Source organism: Lycium barbarum, chromosome 10 (genome assembly GCF_019175385.1).
Source record: "Lycium barbarum isolate Lr01 chromosome 10, ASM1917538v2, whole genome shotgun sequence".
Lineage (NCBI taxonomy): Eukaryota > Viridiplantae > Streptophyta > Magnoliopsida > Solanales > Solanaceae > Lycium > Lycium barbarum.
This window is the reverse complement of record NC_083346.1, coordinates 123,408,359-123,428,675: the sequence shown is the minus strand read 5'-3', so window position 1 is coordinate 123,428,675 and position 20,317 is coordinate 123,408,359. Positions and strand designations below refer to the sequence as shown.

At 38.0% G+C, this 20,317-nt stretch overlaps 1 protein-coding gene across 1 annotated transcript; it reads right to left on the bottom strand.

The window, feature by feature from the left end:
* Positions 1 to 2,490: 2,490 nt before the first annotated feature.
* On the bottom strand, positions 2,491 to 9,118 carry LOC132613785 (uncharacterized). The gene is made up of 3 exons (XM_060328007.1): positions 8,676 to 9,118; positions 3,337 to 3,495; positions 2,491 to 2,842 (listed from the first exon to the last, which is right to left on the bottom strand). Exons 1-3 carry the CDS (start codon positions 8,967 to 8,969, stop codon positions 2,774 to 2,776), a joined length of 522 nt encoding a protein of 173 aa, XP_060183990.1. The 5' UTR covers positions 8,970 to 9,118; the 3' UTR covers positions 2,491 to 2,773.
* Between the last annotated feature and the right edge of the window lie 11,199 nt (positions 9,119 to 20,317).

Here is a 20,317-nt window from a genome sequence, read left to right as displayed (position 1 = left end):
TTTTTCTGGTTTATAATTTAACATAATATTCATATTTTAATGAAAGTACCAGTCTCAAGGAGCTGTTATCTTTTAACCTTTCATATTCCAATATTTATAGTCTGTATCAACTTTTCAAATTCCATATTCGTGGAGGAAAAAAGCATCCCTATAGTCTTCAAATTCAATCATGCTTTGATTTTCCTTAAGATATAAAAGTAGAACATGTTCACACAAACATGATGATTACAACAACAAACATACCCAGTTTAATCCCAGAAGTGACGTTTGGGGATAATATGATGATTATTAGGGTGTAATCTTGTCCTGATCTTGTTCCGCTTAGTAGCTATATTTCAGTTACTTTACAAATTCCAACTATTTCTCAACTACAAAACTGAAATCTAGCTAATCCGCACCATTTTTACAATTTAATCTTATACTGATATCAAACTCTAGGGTTTCGTTGTTTCTAATCTACCTTTTCTTTTCTTCCTTGAATAACATATATTATCGGGGAAGAATATCTCGACAGGTATGGGTCTTGCCAACCCCCCCCCCCCCCCCCCCATTATCTCGGATTAGTGGAGCCTGGATAATGGATTGAATTTTAAAAAAAAAAGGTAGGGGAAGAGAATCATCCCGACAATTCTTCTTCTTTTTTTTTTCCTTCATTTCTGTGGCTTCTCAAATTTGGTCAAATAGACACCACCTTAAATTGTAAAGGTGTTCTTTGTGCCTTGTTTCACTTTATGTCCCAAAGCAAGAGTTAATTTTTTCTAAAGAGAAAGATTAATTATGCAATAGTGTGTTGTTAGAAATAAGTGTCTTGTTCTTTTTGGAGAGGCATTAGGAAAGCAAACACTATAAGTAGATGAGATGGTGCCCTACCGTATAACGTGAATAAATTACAATCGATAATCATTCTGTCTATTCACATTGGCGTTTTGAAGAGGAAATAATGATTAATTCTCAAGTGGTAGATTAATTAATCATTATTTGACTAACCCAATTGATTTAAATTGGTAGATTAAGACTTATCGACTCCCATTACGCGCTAAAGTCATTTTATAGTCCACCAATTTACTTTACACCTTTTCACAACTATGATGTAATAAAGCAAAAGTGTGTGAATTAATCAAATTACGAAAAAAAATCTTAGTGATTAATAATTTGGGACAGAGGGAGTATATTGGCGTGAAAAATCTTATTTAAGATGCACTAGTATTCGTGGTGCAAACAAAACTACTGCTTTTTCAGCTACGGTACTCATAAATAAGGATTGGATACATCCCATGAATAATCGGTAGCTATTGCATCCGATAACTAATCATCAAATACTTGGATAATACTTTTTTGCTTGATCAAGGGTGTGTTTGGTATTTTAATTTTCTCATGTTTGATTGGTTAAAATATTTTGGAAAATGCTTTTTTTAAGGAAAATAAGTACTTTAAAAATGAGAAAATGACTTTTCTAATAAAGGTATAAAAAACAAGTTCCATAATGACATTCTAAGTTCATTGATTCTTCCCAAAAAAAATCTTATTTAAGAAGTAAAGCACTCTTAAAATTAATTTGGATTCGCATAGAAAATCTTATTTTAGAAGCGAATCACTTTTATCACCTTCTACCCAAACCTCGAACGAAAACCTAAAAAAGATACTGTATTATATTTTTAGAAGTTCGAAACACCATAATCTGGTTTAAAATAAAGTTCCAATTCTCAGCTAGAAATTAAGTAAACATTAGCAAATGTATAAAAGAAGTTAAGTATTATGTTATGAATTTATGATTGGTAAAATTATGCTGTGAGTTTAGAAAATTTTATACTATCATTGTGTCTATACAAATTCAAAAAGGGAAGATTTGGACCTCCAACATGTGATCAATGGATTTCTTTAGTCAGCAATGACATGGGTATTTTTACACTTCTTTATTCAGTATTTAGCATGAATATTTTTAAATGCCTCTTAACACAATCTGACATGGCCTGAATTTGAATTAGTCATATGTTTTGGATACTATATTGTTAAACAAAAATTTTCAGAAGATTGATTCTGAAAGACACAATTCACTTGAGTACTCTGGGTATCTTCGTCAAAACTCTTATAATTTATACAGGTGAAAGTAGGGGCTTCATTGTTCCTCTCGTCTGCCTTTTCTGGTGTAATCAATTTTATGTGAATTTGTGGAAATTTTTATGATGCCATCATATACTTCAATGTGCATTCTGAAGCATGAAACCCATGAGATGATTGCTTCATCAAACACTAGAAGCATTGATCCTTTCTAAGAAAATCTGAATTAGCATAGACTCTTTTTTTTCCTTTTAAATAACGGTGGTATTCACATTAGTTTGCGCATCAAGGCTGTTGGGCAATCACTTGGCGTCTTTTGTCTCTGATCTCAAAGATTTTCACCACTTCTTCAAAGACTAAGCCACACCCTTAGGTGCTGTGAACTTGCATGTACTTCACCTATGAGAATAAAATGAATCTAGCACTTCAATGTGATGCAACAACAAATTTCATTCAAACAAGTCCAACACAAAGGGTATTATGCTATAGTCTCTGGAAAAATCGAATCTCTACAAAGTAAACAATGGCTACGGATTACAATCACCTTAAGCGAATGTCGTATAAAGACACAGGCAGTTTAGTCAACTGATACAGGGAAACATTTTTGGAAAGCCGTTATGACTTAGTGCTCCTAGTCCTAGAGTTCACTATTCTGACTGAATATGTTTTGCTTGATCTTGTCTTTTGAGTCAGAATTGTTTTCATCGCGAGCCTTCTAGCCCAATGACAAGTCTAACGTCCTTTCATTTAGGTCTTGTCGTTCTGGAGGTCGTTTCTGCGGAGCCTGAAAGATAAAAAACACAATTCAGGTACCCGCGCACATAATCTTGTGTTCATTGTTAGACTCACGAAATCTGAAGTGCGTTTCTAGCCAGATGATAGGAGTGTATAACCAAATAAAAGTTCAAAACATAAGAAAAACGAGGGAGGGAGAGAAAATCATTTTCTCAATAACGGTTCCTACGAAGCTAAAGAAAGACATCAACAGCAAGGAGTAAAACAAAACAAAGATCAAACAGCACCGAAAAAGAAAAACAGAACAATTTTGGCCAATGGATGAAATATTAGTTGTATGAAGTCATAGTCTGAACCATTTTTAAAAAAAAAAGATGGCAACCGCAATAGTCATATACCTTCCAATTCTCATTTAAAAAAGCTTCAAGTCATTCGTACAACAATTGAAAATGCATACAGCAAATACGCTACCTTTTTCTTTAACTTTTCCTTTGGCACTTTTTTCACAATTTTCATACAGCAGTAGCAAAGATTTTGAAGTACCTGACTCTCTTCCATGGGCACATCGTTGATGTCAGGTTTATCATCAAAATCATCTGCCTGAGATGTTGGCTCCTCACTATTTGTGTCCGTCTCAATTGGTTTAATATCATCTTCTGCTTCTTCTGATACCTCATTCTTTTGTTCTTCAAGCACGTTAAGCTATCACAACCATTATAAGAAAGGAAGAAAAAAAAAATGAAAAAGCATACTCATACGGCACAAACCAATCCTATTATCTTTACTGACACACAACAAGCAAACCGATTGAAGGAAAGAAATATAATAAATACTGGCACACTGCATATTACTTTGGTAGTGATCAGGTAGGCTTTGCCACCAGAATACGGACAAGGCATAATACAAATTAGCTGTAGCATATTTGATTTGACATCACCTCTTTATTTTTATTTTTGATGACATGGGAACCCGCAGCCGCTACCCTTCGGGTGCGCACAAGGTAAACCCAGCTCGTGTGCAATAGCTCGCAAACCAACATCACCTCTTTATATCCACCGGCATACTAAGAATGTCCATAATTACGAAATAAGGTTATCAAATGCAAATTGTCTTCTCCTTTTAGTGCCTGAAACATCTCAGCATGTTTCTGAAGGTTTTCAAAAGTTACAAAGGGTCCTTTCCTAGGCAGTGGCTGGCAACCAAGCAGATTGCATAATGCGAACCTCAACTAGCAGGCATCCTATATTTGATCAGCTATACAGCGCTCAAACATCCGACAGAAAAATATACGGGTCATAAATAATATAAGTAGAGAACAGAAAACAAATCTATTAAACTTCATTCATCTCCCTGTCTCTCTCTCCCCAGACACACTCCTGTACTCCCTAACGTCTCAAAAATTTATACCAACTTCTGTTGTTGACATTCTTCTCCGTTTTCAGATTACTGGGGCAGACATAGGTGAAGGGAAGGGGGTTCAATTGAATCCCCCTCGTCAAAAAATTAATCTACAAAAGCTAGTTATATATAAACCGTTGAATCCACTTAACAAAAGGGAATATTAGTGTAGTAGTTAAGAAGGGGGGGGGGGGGGGGGGGGGGTTCAAAAGATGCTTTAGGTCATAGGTTCAAATCCCAACTATGACATTTTTGTACTTATTTTTAAATCCCTGGCTCACCTACTGTCTTGCCAATCTCCTCATTAATACAACAAACAAATTAGCTACATGAGAACCACATAACCACATAAGGAAGTCTAATAGTAATTCTTTTTTTATCAGTAGGAGATCTTAAGTGCATTTCTCAGCCTTCTGTCATGTTTGGACCTGCACAAGGGGAAAGAGGAACATAGAAATGGAAAAGAAAGAATGATTTGGTCTTACATAAGTGGGTCAAACTAAAGTAAGTGAAAAGGAAGGGAGAATTATACTTCTCGAAGAGATAAAATTAGATCTCTTTGGTGCGACAGAGAGGGAAAAATGGTCGTTGATAGAAACTTGTATTTAATTACCTAGAAAGGCGGTACTACTTTTTTTGAGAAAGATGTACTTCAAAGCATTATAAAAGTCAATTCTCATATTAACAACTTGCACCATAAAAGAGTAGGGCCAAATACATAGATAGCCCTTTAAAGTTGCCACGAATTTTCATTAGACACTTCAACTGAGATCAATACCAATATAACACTACATCTTCAGCTTATGTGTGCCAATTAAACACTTAATTAACAATCAGCAAAACAAGTAAAATGCGTGAGATTCACTCGCGTGTCACTTGGATAATGAACGAACGGAAGGACGAGACATGGCTTTTATCCTAACTAAAAAACAAAGGAATTTTGGCCAGCAAAAAAAAGCAGAAAATCTATTTTCAGAAGCTTTTTGGTGCCCCACCCCCACCCACAAAACCAAAATCAAGTTCGTCTTCTTCAACCCCACCGCTCCCCATTGTCTTATTTCTTCACCCAGTTCCATTTATCTACTTCAATGAAAAAAAAACATCCACACTTACTCGCAAAATGTAGCAGAGATCAAATTAAGAAGCTAAGGTTCCATTTATGCAAATAAATAAATAGTAGAGAGAAGAACACATCTAAATAAGAGTTGAAGCTTATAAAAAGACAATCTCAAACAACATTATAGGAGTGGTTTATGCAATTTTAGTGATTTGGATTTAATTTATAACCTGGCAGCATTCAATCCATTTTTCAACACTGCAAAGGGAAAAAAGAGCACCATTCAGATCTCTTTCCTTCTCTCTCTTACGTCTCTACCATTAAAGCAAACAAATTGATATCTCCTATATATCTTCACAACAAACAAGCATAAGATCTATCACTCTCCCTTTTTCCAATAAAACAATGTGCTTCGCAATTCCTACTCTAATCAGGAAAGGGTCATTTGTGGAAGCAAGGTTCGAGTTAAAGCTCAAGTGAAGAGGTAACGGATGATGAGCTTTTCTGGGTTTATTGGTTAAAGAAGATTGGAGACAGAGCACGGAAAGCCGGCGGAAGATGAAGGTGAGAAAACTGGGGACTTTATTGAGTTGAGAATGGGCGATACAAGGAAGAAAGGTCTATAAAATTAAAGGCTTCCATATCAGCATAAAAAACAACACACACACTTCTTGGCAGTGAAATTCACGCTAGTTGACACATCAGAGATGTGTGTTTAAAGGTACATATCCATTAATGTTAGAGTGCTTGGTAGGTAAAGGTCTTAGTTAAAGTTTCTAAATTAAAATTCACGACCACTTCAAGGGGCCGTCTATGTATTTGGCAGAGTAATTTTATGGTTCTTGTGCCACAGTGGATTTTGAAGACTTTACGTTGTGTTCCCCAACTTACGAAGAGATCCATATTCTATCGACTTCAAAAACTCTGGAACTCCCACATTTCAGGACATAAAAGCTAAACATGCGGCAGTATTTGTAGTTATAACCATATGATTTGTAATCATTCACGCATCTTTCTTGATGCTTTTTTAATGCAACAACTTACTTCAACCAAAAAAAAAAAAAAAAACTAAACATATGCGTCATGTTTATTTGGAAAAGTACACATATCAGTCCTGCTGCTATGCACTTTTGCAAACTCACAACTCATAATATAATGTAAGACATATCCCTTAACCTCACTTTCCAAATATTCAACCGGTCTCATCTTCTTCGCACATGTCCAACCGATAGTATCTATAAGCAAAGGCAGATCCCGCATTTTAAGTCACTGAGTGTAGCATCATTACACCTACTAGTCTCATGACAATGGGTGCGAACTTATCAGGTTGAGCTGAAACCGATGTAAGCACTTGCAAACAGACTTCAAATGCTATACATACTAGCTCAATCTAGCTAAGGTAAGAAACTTCGTGTCCACTCCGGTGAACTAGGGCCTCATGAGCTGAATTTCCTTTCCTTATGTGCACTAAACAAAACACGGTATCCACAGGAGCAGAGGCAGACAGGTGCCTTTATCAAAAAATTATACTATGTAAAGTAGGTAAAAATGAAACTTTTGCATATATATAAGTTGTTGAATCCTATTTCTTTTGAATACCCTTGTTTGAATTCCTAGCTCTGCCACTGTGTACCGCCTATGCTTACAAGTTCTTCAAAACCCTAAATTCCTAGCTCTGCCACTGTGTACCCGTCTATGCTTACAAGTTCTTCCAAACCCCATTTACACCGGGGCAGAGCAAGTATTGTAGATACGGGCTATATATATGTGTGTGTGTGTTTAAAAAAAAAAACTCATTTAATATGTATAAATAATTTATCCAAAACTCAGTAAGAAAAAAAACTGCTGATTTAGAACCCATAAACTAAAAACCCTGGCTCTGCCTATGCAAATACATACATACATATATATATATATATATACATATTTTTTTTTTTTATTATTTTTTAAGGAATAAACCCATAGTCCTAAACCATCATCCACCACCTAGTTAGTAGTTCATTTCTTCAAAAAATCTGACCTTTTCTTTCTTAAATAGGATCTTCCTTAACAAAACAAAAAAACACCTTCCAGATAGCACATCATAAAAAAGAGTACATCCCACAAAAAGATTAAAAAATAAATAAATTGAATCTTGTTCAAATTGCTCAACATTGAAGTGAGCTTATATCATATGTGTTATATACAATACACAGTAGATCAAGTTCATCTCATTTTACCCTTAATGAGATTGATTTATAGCCACACAAATATCCGTGACTTTTTTCACACCCACAAGTTTTAAAAAGTATAGTACTTTCTTTCTAAAATTTTGTGCTCAGTCAAACTAATAAAAATGAGTACATACCACAAAAAGAAAAAAAAGGCTAAAACCCGTAGCAATTGCTCAACATCGAAGCGTCTTTAAATGTTACTCCCTCCGTCCCAATTTATGTGATATAATTTGATTAGGCACGGAGTTTAAAAAAAGAAAGACACACTTTTAGTAAACTTGTGGTCTAAAACAAGTCATAATCAATTTCATTAAGGGTAAAAGAGGAAGTTTTAAGTTAAATGTGTTATTCCTTTTTAGACATTCTAAGGTGTCGTTTGGCCATAAAAATTATTCACTTTTTTCCGGATTTTTTTTTCACTTTTGGGCGTTTGGCCATAAATATTCCAATACAACTTGAAGTTGTATTTTGGAATACCAAAAAAAATCACTTTTTCAATTTTTTACAACTACATTTCACCAAAAAAAAACTACAATATCAAAAATTATGGCCAACTCCAACTTCAAAAATAGTGAATTTATTTTTGATATTTATGGCCAAACGTGTTAGTAGAATTGCAGGAATTCAATACAATTCGAGTAATTCTGTGCCAATACAGGAGTTATTCAGAGATAACTCGAGTTGATCAGCTATAGAAATGAAAGAGAGGAAATGGAATAGAAGTAGAATAGAATTTGTGTATTGTATTTTCATAGATAATTCCCATGTAGTGTATTACAATGCTTTATAGAGAATGGATTACTAATCTAAACTGAATCTAAGTCATAACCAACTAACTAACTTCTAACAACTTGCTCTAACTAACTAGTGTAACAGTAACTAACTTTCCTGCCAATAGCTAATTCAACTAACTACCAACTAACTTTTGGAATTCCACTGTAACTAACTCATTTCCAACTGCTTATACTAATTCATGTATCAAAACGGCACCTAAAAACGAAAGTGTGTCATATATATACAATACACAATAGATATAGTTCATCTCATCTGAGGGAAGCCCGGTGCACTAAGCTCCCGCTATGCGCGGGCTTCAGGGAAGGGCCGGACCACAAGGGTCTATTGTGCGCAACCTTACCTTGCATTTCTGATAGTTCATCTCATATATGCACGCAAAATTGTGTGATTAAAAGAAGCAAATTAGGGCAGATTAGTACCGGAATGTACTTGAATTTACGCTTAGGTGTCTCCTCCACAGAAACGTCGTCGTTTTTTATTTCCGTAGTGCCGTTATTGTTCTGGCTCGCCGTAATAGGTATCCACTTGAAAAGCAAGAGATGAGACCCGTTACCGTTAACGCCGTTAGTAGTTGTCCGGTTGTGGTTGTTACCGGAACTTAACGGTGTTCCATGGATCCATTTCTTCTTCCACTTCCGAACCGGCCCGGTAAATACAGTTGTCGGTGCGTAACGGGCTGATGATCGGCCCAATCTTGCCCCTACTCCATCCATTTACGGCCCGGTAGTTATTCTTCTCCGATCAGTGGTTTATGCTTTTTCTCTTCTAATGGACAAAAAAATTACCCATTTTTTCACTATGTGATATAAGAGCCTAATAGTAGTTCTTCAAGTACTTAGCTGTGAAGCAAAATAAAGAGTACTGTAGCGGTTCTTTGACGAGTCCAGAACCAAAATGCCTCAAAATAAAATAACATAGTTCAATATTTTACTGTGGTCCCCACGTATTAAAAATATCGTTTTCTATTAAATTTCATCCGAAAAATTTAGATTCTCGGTATATTCAAGTCAAGGAGCAAGATTCTAAGTTCGAATTTTGAGAAAAAGCGGCGTACAACTCGATTAAAATAACTCTACAAAAAATATTCGAGTAAGGTTTTCTACTATGAACTTTTGTTATTATTTTGTTATATACATTATATTGCATCTTTAACATTTAATCGTCATTAATTTAAAAAAAAAATCAAATTTCATTTATTTTTTTTTGGGTTTGATGGGATGGGCAGTGGCTTAGGCCACTGTTCCCTTTTTTGTTTTTTTTTATTTAATTCATTATTTGTTAAATGTTTATGAATTGTTAATTTGTTATATGTTTATGAGTTGAATTTGGTTAATTATTTATGAATTATTATTTTGTTAATTGAGTATTTGTTAAATATTCTTTATGAATTGAAAGAAGTTGATTGGTAATGAATTATTATATTGTTAACATTTTGTTTGGATGATTGTTATGTATTGTTTTGACATTTATCGTATTGTGTTGTATTATATAGGACCAAATCAGTGGTTACATAAAATAGAACCTTTCGTCGTTACATAACAATAAAATTAAAGTAGCAATCAAAGCAAATATTTTATTTATACTAACAACATAATATAATACAATAGGTAACAACCATCCAAACAAGTTGTAAACGATTATGAAATGTTAATCTATACAATTTTAAAAGCATGAATATATATGTTAAATAAAAAAAATTATCTTAAAAAGAATAGTTAAAGTTCTTCTTTTCATAAATACATAAGCTAACGATAAAAATGTAAAGTTTATAGGAAAATATGTGGTCGACGAATATGAACTCTTAGTTTAATTTTATCGTAGTTGTGTTGGCTATTTGGTCAACTAAAAATATATCACATATTCAAAATAGAGTTCCAAACAAATATTACTGCTAAATTTCGATTAGTTAATATAATTTATCTTTCATTTCAAGAATAATGACTAATTTAGTTTGTACAGACCGGACTCTTTCATGGATCCGAATGTTCCCCCTGGGGCCGATGATCACCCGGGGCCCGCTGATAGATCAGTATTGTCTTTGCAAGACAATCATAGGTCAGAGTTATTATGGGCTGGTACTATAGGGATATCTACTAGGCTCCGTCCCTGTAGGCTGCAGAGAGCGTGGACTCTTTTACGCGAGCACCCCCACACCCTCGCATGTTGGAGATATTGTTTCAGGTCGGCATCTACCGTTGCGTGTCCATTGGTCGGGTACAGCATGATTGGGCGCTCATCACGGCCATGGTTGAGCGGTGGAGGCCAGAGACACATACCTTCCATCTTCGCACTGGTGAGGCCACGATTACACTTGAGGATGTAGAGGTCCTCTTTGGATTGAGGATTGATGGAGAGCCACTGTACACTCGGTACGAGCCTCCTCCTGGTCGGACGTGGGTGACAGAGTTGACTAGGCTCACCCACTTCGTGCCTGATGCCGCGGCCCAGATATCCGGACAAAGTCGGGTTCATCTTAGTGCACTCTGCACTTATTTGGAGGGTCTGGATCCGGTTGACGACGGCACCCCGCAGGACGATGTTGATCGTCATGCCCGTTTGTACCTGCTTATTATATTCGGGGGCATCTTGTTCCCGAATTCATCAGGTGCCTTTGTCAGTTTACGTTACTTGATTTTTTTGGAGCATTTGGACCGCTTGGGAGACTACAGCTGGGGCGGTGCTGTTTTGGCGTATCTTTACAGATGCCTGTGTCGAGCGTCTATTGGTGCTGTCAGAGATGTGTGTGGATTTTTTGCTCTTCTCCAGGTAATATTTAAGTGTGCGTTCCTTTAATGTCAACAAACCTCTTGAAAGGGCGACTAAAAAATCGTATTTTCTAATATCGCTTACAGTTATGGGTGTGGGAGAGGATGCTGCCTTTTCAGCCCGTACCTAGGCATCACCTCGAGATTGACATGCCTTATGCGAGGAGGTGGACAGCGGGTTTTGACCGGGATGTCGATACGCACCACAGTATTTTTCCATTCCGGGACCAGCTTGATCACATGACGGATGATGCGGTAAAACTATTTAAATTTACATTAATAATTTAATTAAACGTCTTTTCTACATGGAGATCACTGATTTGTATTTATATGTTATGTAGCTATTTATATGGACGCCGTACGCTGCTATATTAGATGGTTCCCCCCCCCCCCCTTCTGTAGGGCAGGTCAGGGGGTTTGGAGGTTGCGGACTCGCGGTGTCCATTGATACACCTGGACATCGTAGAGGATCACATGCCCGAGCGTGTCTTACGACAGTTTGGGCATACACAGAGTATACCCCCTGATGTCCGTCATGAGCTCCGACACTACCAGCGGGACGATCGGGCTGCCATTGATGATAATTTTTTGGCTTTCATGGATGTCCAGCTCCATCGTTGGGAGAACAGGTTGGGCACTTTAGCGGTTGTAGACACGTGATTTTTGACCCTCCCCGTGTGTTTCACCTTATAGTGTTTAAATATTTCTTTTAATTTTAATTCTTGATGTGTCGATTTTATTCTATTTTTATTTAGTAGGCTTATTTGCGAAAATCAAAAAAAGAACAAAATATTTGCTATTTTTAGAGTATAAGTTTTGTATTTTAAAGAAAGAAAATTACAAAAATATGCTTTGTAGGTTTTAATTTTACTTAGACAATTATTTATTTTAAGATTTTTTTTTCTTTCTTTTCAGTTGTCTAGAAATAGTTATTAAATATATATATATTTGTTTTTATTTATTTTTATTTATTTATTTATTTTGTTTACATTTAAAAAAAAATGAGCAAATAGAATTGTACCACCTCACCACAAAATGACAAAGTTTGGTAACAAACCTTATCACAAAGGGGAGGGGTTCACGTGATAGGGAATAAATTATTGTTGCAGGTGGGGCCCACACAAAAAGAAAAATGAAAGAAAGAGGGAGAGAGCACGTGACAAAAGGGGATTCATTACTTTTATATAGGGCAATACAGATACTGATACAAAAAGGAGAGGCATATGAGGGAATCAGGGGATTGAGCCGCAAAAACAAATGAAAAAAAAAACCTAGAATATAGGAACCTACAGCCACCATAACAAAAAGAAAAAAGGAGGGGCCGCATGAGATCTTTTCTTTTTTCCTTTTTAGTAGCTAAAACGTGTACCCAAGAATGATATAAAACTAAGAAAACTCAGTACACCAAAGGACCATATAAGCAGCTCACCCTTTTAACTCCAAAAAAAAAAAAATCATCCATCATCTTCTTCAAATTTTTCACAAACCACCGTGAACAACTCCCCCCCCCCCCCCCTCGCCGGAAAAATCACCGGAAAATCCAACAACAAAAAACATATATATATATTATCATCATCTTCTTTCATTTTTTTTTTTCACCTTAAACAACAATCACCTCAAAAACCACACCATCGTTAAACCACTTAAATCTAAAATATCCATTTTCTTTTAACCAAAATTTCATTGACAGAGTTGAGTTGAGATTTCGGGTTTAGATCTAAAAAATATTCGACGCCGTTTTGGTCGGTTTTGGTCGGGGTTTTCCGGTTCAAAGCTCCGTTTGGCTATCTCATTCAAAGGAAAGTGTTATTTCCCACATTGAAAGGTCCATTTCAATCTCAGTTTATTGCCTTCAATATTTTGGAATTTTGTAACAGTGTTTGTTTGTTACCTCTATTGAAGGTCCAATTCTTTATTTCCACGCTCTTTGGTCTTCCTATTTAGTTATATGCGTTTAGAGTGCTATTAATTCTTGCTATTTTCCGTTGATGTTTGAATTATTTTTTGTATGAATTTTTCTGTTTGCTGGTACTATCGTGATTGACCATTTCTATCCTAAAATAAGTTGCACCTCTCGGCTTAATGGAAAATTAGATAGCTGGTTGTTTAGTAATCTTTTAAAATTAATTTTATTATTTTCTAGGAGTAATTAAAAGTGTTAGTAACTATTGGGTCCGTTTTGGTATTCTCATTATATCATATCAATCACATAATTAGCAAGATGCGAATGTAATGTATGTTTCCATAAGCAGATTTTGTTTAACGGTGGCTCATTTTCGTTAATATTTTATCATATTCAGTTGAACGTATGAGACTCTTTCTTCTAGATTTGATGTGTATGTATGAATTGATCTGGAAACAAGTTTATAGCAGTAATATTCAGAGGGGTAGGGATTTTTCTTTAAAAAATAATAGATAGGTGGGTCACGGTGGTAAACCTATTTTGAATTTTAGTCATTAGTATTAATTTCATTTGTGCGTTTATTTGAATGGGTCACTGGTTCATATTTATTTTTGGCTTATCATTTCAAAGCACGGATTAATGAGTTTAACTGTGAGATAACCGAGATGGGGTGCGAATTATTTCAAACTTCGTTGTCAAGTATAAAAGAAAAGAGTGGTAAAACCAATTGTGAGGGAGCGAGATGGATTGCGAACACGTTTCAAAATCCATTGTCAAAAGAATAAAATAAATAAATAAATAAATAAATAGATAATAACAATAATAATAATTAATTTTAACCAAACAATTTTAAGTCTCAGATTTTAGAGACAAATAATTGTCTTTAACGCTAGACGAGCTTTAGGCACGTTTTAAGACGTTTGTTTCGATTAAGAATGCGGTTACGCATCTTATTTCGAGACATTTTTTTAATAACTCAAGGATGCGGTGACACACCTTGGCTAAATTCGTTTTAATAATTAATCTTGTTTCGAGTAAGAATGCAGTTATGCATCTTATTTTGAGACGCTTAAAAGATCCGGAATGCGGTTACGCATCCGAGTTAAAACCAATAAAAAGTTCAACAATAAAAGGTACGAGCAGATCAAGGCTCAGATACGTAATATATCCAAAAATTAATTTAAGCTAAGTATAAGTCGATAAAGCGACCGTGCTAGAACCACGGGACTCGGGGAATGCCTAACACCTTCTCCCCGGTCAACAGAATTCCTTACCCGGTCTTCTATTTTCGCGGACCATAATAAAAGAGTCACTTCCTTTTGATTAGGGATTCATAAGGTGGCTTGGAACACCAAAACTCAATTCCAAGTGGCGACTCTGTAAATAAAATATTCCCTTTTCAAAACCGTCACTTCAAATGGAAAAACCCTTTAATAATAAAAACTTGCGCGGTTATAGCGCGGGAGCGCAAAAAAGGGGTGTGACATCTCTGGCGACTCCGCTGGGGAGTGTAACCAGAATTCGAGCTTTGTGATATTGCCTTATATTTGGCTTTTATTATTATTATTATTATTATTATTTGGATTTATTATGTTTTTGGCCTAATGTGCTAATTGCCGCTCAATTACCGCTTTGATATTGTTGAACTGTATTATAAAATGCCTTCTCTCGCGCACCCTTCTGGGTCTTTGAAACACTTCACACACGGGCACAGGAATGCAGTTATGCATCCTAACTTTCTGTCAAGATAAAGCCGGAGCGTCTTGGCGCCCGGTGGAGGATTTTAGTCACACATGTTAGGCGGGACAGGATAAGCAATGAAGTCGGAATAGCACTGCTACCGACAGTATTGCCCCTCCCCGGCTCGAGTTGTCCGCTCGGGTGACCCCGTCTAGACACCTTTGCCATTAGGTTTTAAACCTAGCAAAACTGAAAACGCAAAACTGATATCCCTAGTAGGCTACGCTTATCTGCATCACGTGCATTTGACTTAGCGGGACTCGGCACAGGGGCCGGGTCTGACTAGGACAGGTGACCTTTTTATCAGACCAACATGTGCATCCAATGTGCTAATTGTAATATACTTGGAAGGTGCATGATTGTTGACCGGCTTTAGGATAACCAAGGGGGTTTGAGAGAGATAAATATCACTGACTTTTGGATCATTTAAAAAAAAAAAAAAAAAAAAAAAAGAGAGAGAGAGAAAAGAAAAGAGAGGAGGTCAAATATCATCCCCATTTTTTTTTTTTTTTGAGTTTATACGAACTACGCGAGCCTGATTCTCACCGTCCGTGAGATACGTAGGCAACTCTCTTCGAGTTCGGCCCCACCTTCTCAGGTTTGAGAGGTTCATTTGTGTCATTTGTGTAGTCCTTTTGTCCATTTGTGTCAGGTTAGTTTGTCAAAACAATAAAGATACTAAGTCACTTTGCAGAGTCCTTGTCATAAAATTAAACGTACCCACGAATCGGTGACAGGGTATTTAGACAAGTCACTCTAGGTTTGGTTTTCAAGTCCAATGTTGGGCAACTTTGTTGAGTTTTGCTATCTGGGTCACGGTAGACTGCTGTCAAAAAAAAAAAAAAACATACGGAGATTGATTGTGATTTTTCTTGCCTTAGCTTTTAAAACCACATATTTTTCTATAAGTTTATTTGTCGTCCACGTGCATTCATGAGTCCAAGTCTAAAAAGGTCATTACTTTCATATCCAACAGGTCTATATGAGTCTTAACCATGTATTTACATCCATAGGTACAACATGTTTTATCCGGGCCGTGGGAAGTGTCAAAAGTGGAAGCGAGATGGGAGTATACCACTTCAGGTTGTTCATGAGGTCCCTTGGAAACTTTGGACATGGTGGAATGAAATGGATGTGCTAGAACACACAAAGATCTTTAAGCATATGGAGTTCTTGACCAACATTATGAAAATCGACCCTAGGAGGGACGTGATTGATGCTTTGCTATCCTTTTGGGACCCTACAAAGAATGTGTTCCGATTTTCAGACTTCGAGCTGACCCCTACCTTAGAGGAAATTCTGGCTATACCGGACTTGGTGAGAACCTACACCGCCAAAAGCTTGTAGCCCCAAGACTTATTTCTGTGAACAGTTTCCTCACAAAAATGAACATCGCTAAGCGCAAAGAGGATGAGAAGAAAAAGGGCAAGGAAGAATTTCTGGATGAGGGTTGAGAATCCCTGGACAAAGGATGAGTTTCTTTAGAATTCTCGTATGAGAGGTACGGGAGAAGAGACGGGTTTGAGAGGTTTGGAAAGAGGCTCAGTAATAAAGGAAATTTTGAAATTTGGAAAGACTACAGTCGTTTTGCCTTCATGGTGGCATTTTTAGGAATAATGGTCTTCCCAAGACGGGGGCAGAAAATCAACATCCGTTTAGCCGGGATAGTAGACGTCTTGACCACAAAGAAGGATCATACCATTGTGCCAATGATCTTAGCAGATATTTATCGGGCCTTGACGGTTTGTCAAAAGGGAAAGGGTTACTTTGAAGGGTGTAACATATTATTGCAAATGTGGATAGTGGAGCATATCTTCCGACCCCGTCACGTGGCAAGATTTGTTCATGATCGGAGTGATTACATTTCAAGCTATGAAACTAGGGTAAAGGATTATAAGCAACCGGACGGTGTGGCGGCATGGATTGGAGAATTTCGTTCATTAACGTCAGATAAGATCACTTGGAACTTCCCTTGGTTCCCTTGGAGAGAAGTCATATACACATCTACACATCGCCCATCTCTCTTATTGATGGGTATAAGGGGTGTTCAACCGTACGTACCATTACGAGTTTTACGACAATTGGGTCGGCGCCAGATAATACCTGTAGTAGAAGACATGACGAATTTTGTATTTGAGGTAAGACCAGAAATCCCCTTGCCTGAAGGATTGGTTGTGGAGATTTGGAATGGCTGTTGGGTAATGACATTCGATACAATGGTTACCGAGCGTCATTCGGGGGAAGTGCATCCGGGATACCCTATATGGCTCGAGAACCAACCAGTTGTGAAAGTTCAACCCAAGAGATCCGCAAAAGGGCCAGTAGATTATGAAGCCGAAATGGACATAAAAATCGCGATGGCGATGAAGGAGCACCATGCCGCCAATCTACTCTTACAAGCAGATTTAGAGCGTGCTAGAGCAAGCTTGGCCCAACAACAAATGGAGTATGAGGAAAAGATCAGACAAGCCCATTTAGAAGTAGGAGCAGATTATCAATCCACACTGCAAACTATAAACACGGACCTGGAGCACGCTAAGGCTATAATTCAGCAGCGGGATGCAGAAATTGCCGAGGAAAGGGCCAAAACAACCGCACTACAGGGAAAGCTTCAACTGGCCACGATTAGGGGTCACAGATAGCGAAACGTGCTAAAATTGTTAGACAAGGTTTGCAAGAGAGATTGAGCATCCTTGAAGAGGATATGCACCAGCAGCAGAATGAGTTTGAACGAAAAGAAGAACAGTTTAAAAAAGAGAAGGCTGAGTGGTTACGCTCCCAAGATAAACTTCACGAAGAATTGGAGGAAGCAAAAAGGAACTTGGCTCGCCAAAATGTAGGCTCTGATATGTCCCAGTTAATTCAGGAAAGGGAGATGTTACAAGAGAAATTAGAGTCAGTGACCGTGCGTGAGAAAAAGGCGAGAGAAGAGGCCGCTGCCCGTGAGTTAAGGATAAAAGAATTAGAGTACAAATGTGGGACGGTTCGAGGTAGGGTCTGAGGTATGGCCATTCGCTCTTCACAAGCAGGTTTGGAATATGAAAGATTGGGCTACGAGCAGTTTCATTCGCAAATACCTACCTTTGTCGATCATCTCACCCGTACACTGCAAGGTTTATATAAGGATATGGGTGGCCAGCTGAATCAGAGTCATCATGAAGTGGACAAGGAATAGAAGTGTCGATGCAGTCAACGTGTTCATCTTTTACCTTTTGCTCTTTCATTTTTCTTTTGAGTCAGCGTTACGTTGTCTTTAGTACTAGTGGAGTCGATTTTAGTTCATTTTTTCATCCTTTCTTTGAGTCTTTGTAAAAATGATGGAATGAAAGTTGAAAATAAATGGAAAAGATTTTGTTTTTAAAATAACCCAGCTATTTGTACGAACTACGTAACGATCTGATTCATGTTTTCAACATGATACGTAGGCAACCCCCAACGGGTTCGATCGAAGCTTCTAAAACCTGCCAAAAAAAATGAGAGAAAGGAGAGGTTGAAAGAAAGCAAGGGAGAAGAAGAAAAGAGAAACGAGAGATGAAAAAAAAAACGAGGTTGCACCTAGATAAGCCGGGATGAGACATAGGGCCTGCCATAGTAGAATTGATACATGCATATGAATGAGTGATTATGAATTGCTTAACCCTAACATTGGTTGTTTTACAGAGAAGAGTTAAGGTAAAAGTGGTTGGTTTGTGGCCATACTGGCAACGCATCATTATTTCACAAGGTCAAAGGGCAGTATCGGAATGACGGAAGGGACTTCGCTACCGATGATCAACATGGGGGATGAAACGGAACGGGTGGCTCAACAAGAATCTGCCATCGCCGAGGAGAATAGAATTCTCAGGCAACAAATGATTGAGATGTTGCAAGGGTGGTCGAATGGTCAGCAACCTCCTCAGTCAATCCCTGGGTTCCCCGACATCACTTCTGCCGCACAGGCATGCTCACAAGCACCGTTATCTACTGCGGAAGACCCGATATACCCACCTGGGTTCGGTCATTACACCAATTTTTCCAATACGGCGGAAACTTCTGTAGGTCGTCCTCCAAGGGTACCAATCAGGACCGATCATTTCGGGATTGCAACCACTGGGCCTGCCTACACATACCCACTGTCTAACCCCAATCATGTTGCAAATGTAAGACCCGTTTACACAATACCGCCACCTGCGGTTATGCAAAGGTCAAACCTTGTGCCACCATCTGACATCCCTCAAGAGCAGCATTTTGCACCCGATTTTGCATTTGGGGCTCCTGATCCTTATCATCAAACTCTACATTTTAGTCCCCTAATCGATTCTGAAGGACCTGCTAAGAATGCGGTTACGCATCTTGGCCATAAATATGGAGGTCCTGCTAAGAATGCGGTTACGCATCTTGGCGCTGAGTATGGAGTTGCTACTAAGAATGTAGAGCATGACGAAATGGTTAGGAAGATGAAAAGTCTAGAACAAGCTATGAAGAACTTGCAGGGGTCAAGAAGCTATAAAAGCATTTCATACAGTGATTTGTGTATGTTCCCGAGTGTTCACTTACCTCCGGGGTTTAAAACACCGAAGTTTGACAAGTACGATGGGCACGGTGATCCCATAGCTCATTTGAGGAGATACTGCAACCAACTGAGAGGAGCTGGGGGTAATCAGGAATTGCTCATGGCTTACTTTGGGGAGAGTCTGACTGGTTTAGCTTCGGAATGGTTTATTGATCAGGACATTGTGAAATGGCATACTTGGGATGATATGGCAAATGAGTTCGTGCAACAATTTCAGTACAATATTGATCTGGTTCCTGATAAAAAGTCTCTAACCAACCTGAAGAAGAAAGTTACCGAAAGTTTTAGGGAGTTTGCGGTTCGTTGGCGTGAACAAGCTGCAAGGGTAAAGCCACCAATGAGAGAAGGAGAGATGGTGGAGACTTTTCTCCAAGCACAAGATGAGACATATTATCAACACATGATCCCAGCCCTAGGAAAACCGTTCATTGAGGCCATTAAAATGGGAGAAATAATAGAAGAAGGAATCAAAATAGGACGCATTGTCGGCTTTGCCGCGTTGAAGGCAACAACCCAAGCCATTCAAAATGGTTCAGGGAGTTTTGGTGGAAAGAAGAAAAAGGAAGACGTAGCTACGGTTGCGCCTGGGCTACGGCGAAACCCGAGGGGCCCGCCTCGCCAATACACTCAACCCCAACCCCAAAACTACACCCAAGATCCATATAATTACCCACAACACTACTTCCCTCCCCAAAACCCACAATATTCTATTCCGCCCCCTCAGTACCCCATATACAGTGCGCAACCATATGTCCAGCCCCCTTGTTACCCGCAATGGCGTGCACCAACCCCGCAAGTCCGTCCTCCACCTCCACAGACTTACCAAGGCCCTCCCAGATCCAATTTTCGGCCCAGGCCGGAGTACAAAAGGGCAAATACGGTCAAGGATAACTTTACCCCCATTGGGGAATCATATGCTGATTTGTTTCAGAAGTTGAGGGCATTAAATGTTTTAAGCCCAATTGAAGGAAGGATCCCAAACCCTCCTCCGAAAAATCTTGATTACTCTCAAAGATGTGCTTATTGCTCTGATACCCCGGGACACAATATAGAGAAATGTTGGTATTTGAAGAAAGCAATCCAAGATTTGATTGATACACA

Excerpts from the sequence above, each read along its gene's own strand:
- LOC132613785 (XM_060328007.1), bottom strand. The coding sequence starts at position 8,969 with ATGGATGGAGTAGGGGCAAGATTGGGCCGATCATCAGCCCGTTACGCA. Across the intron at positions 3,496-8,675 it reads GTAAATTCAAGTACATTCCG|CTTAACGTGCTTGAAGAACA; the intron begins GTACTAATCTGC and ends TGGTTGTGATAG. Across the intron at positions 2,843-3,336 it reads TGCCCATGGAAGAGAGTCAG|GCTCCGCAGAAACGACCTCC; the intron begins GTACTTCAAAAT and ends TTTATCTTTCAG.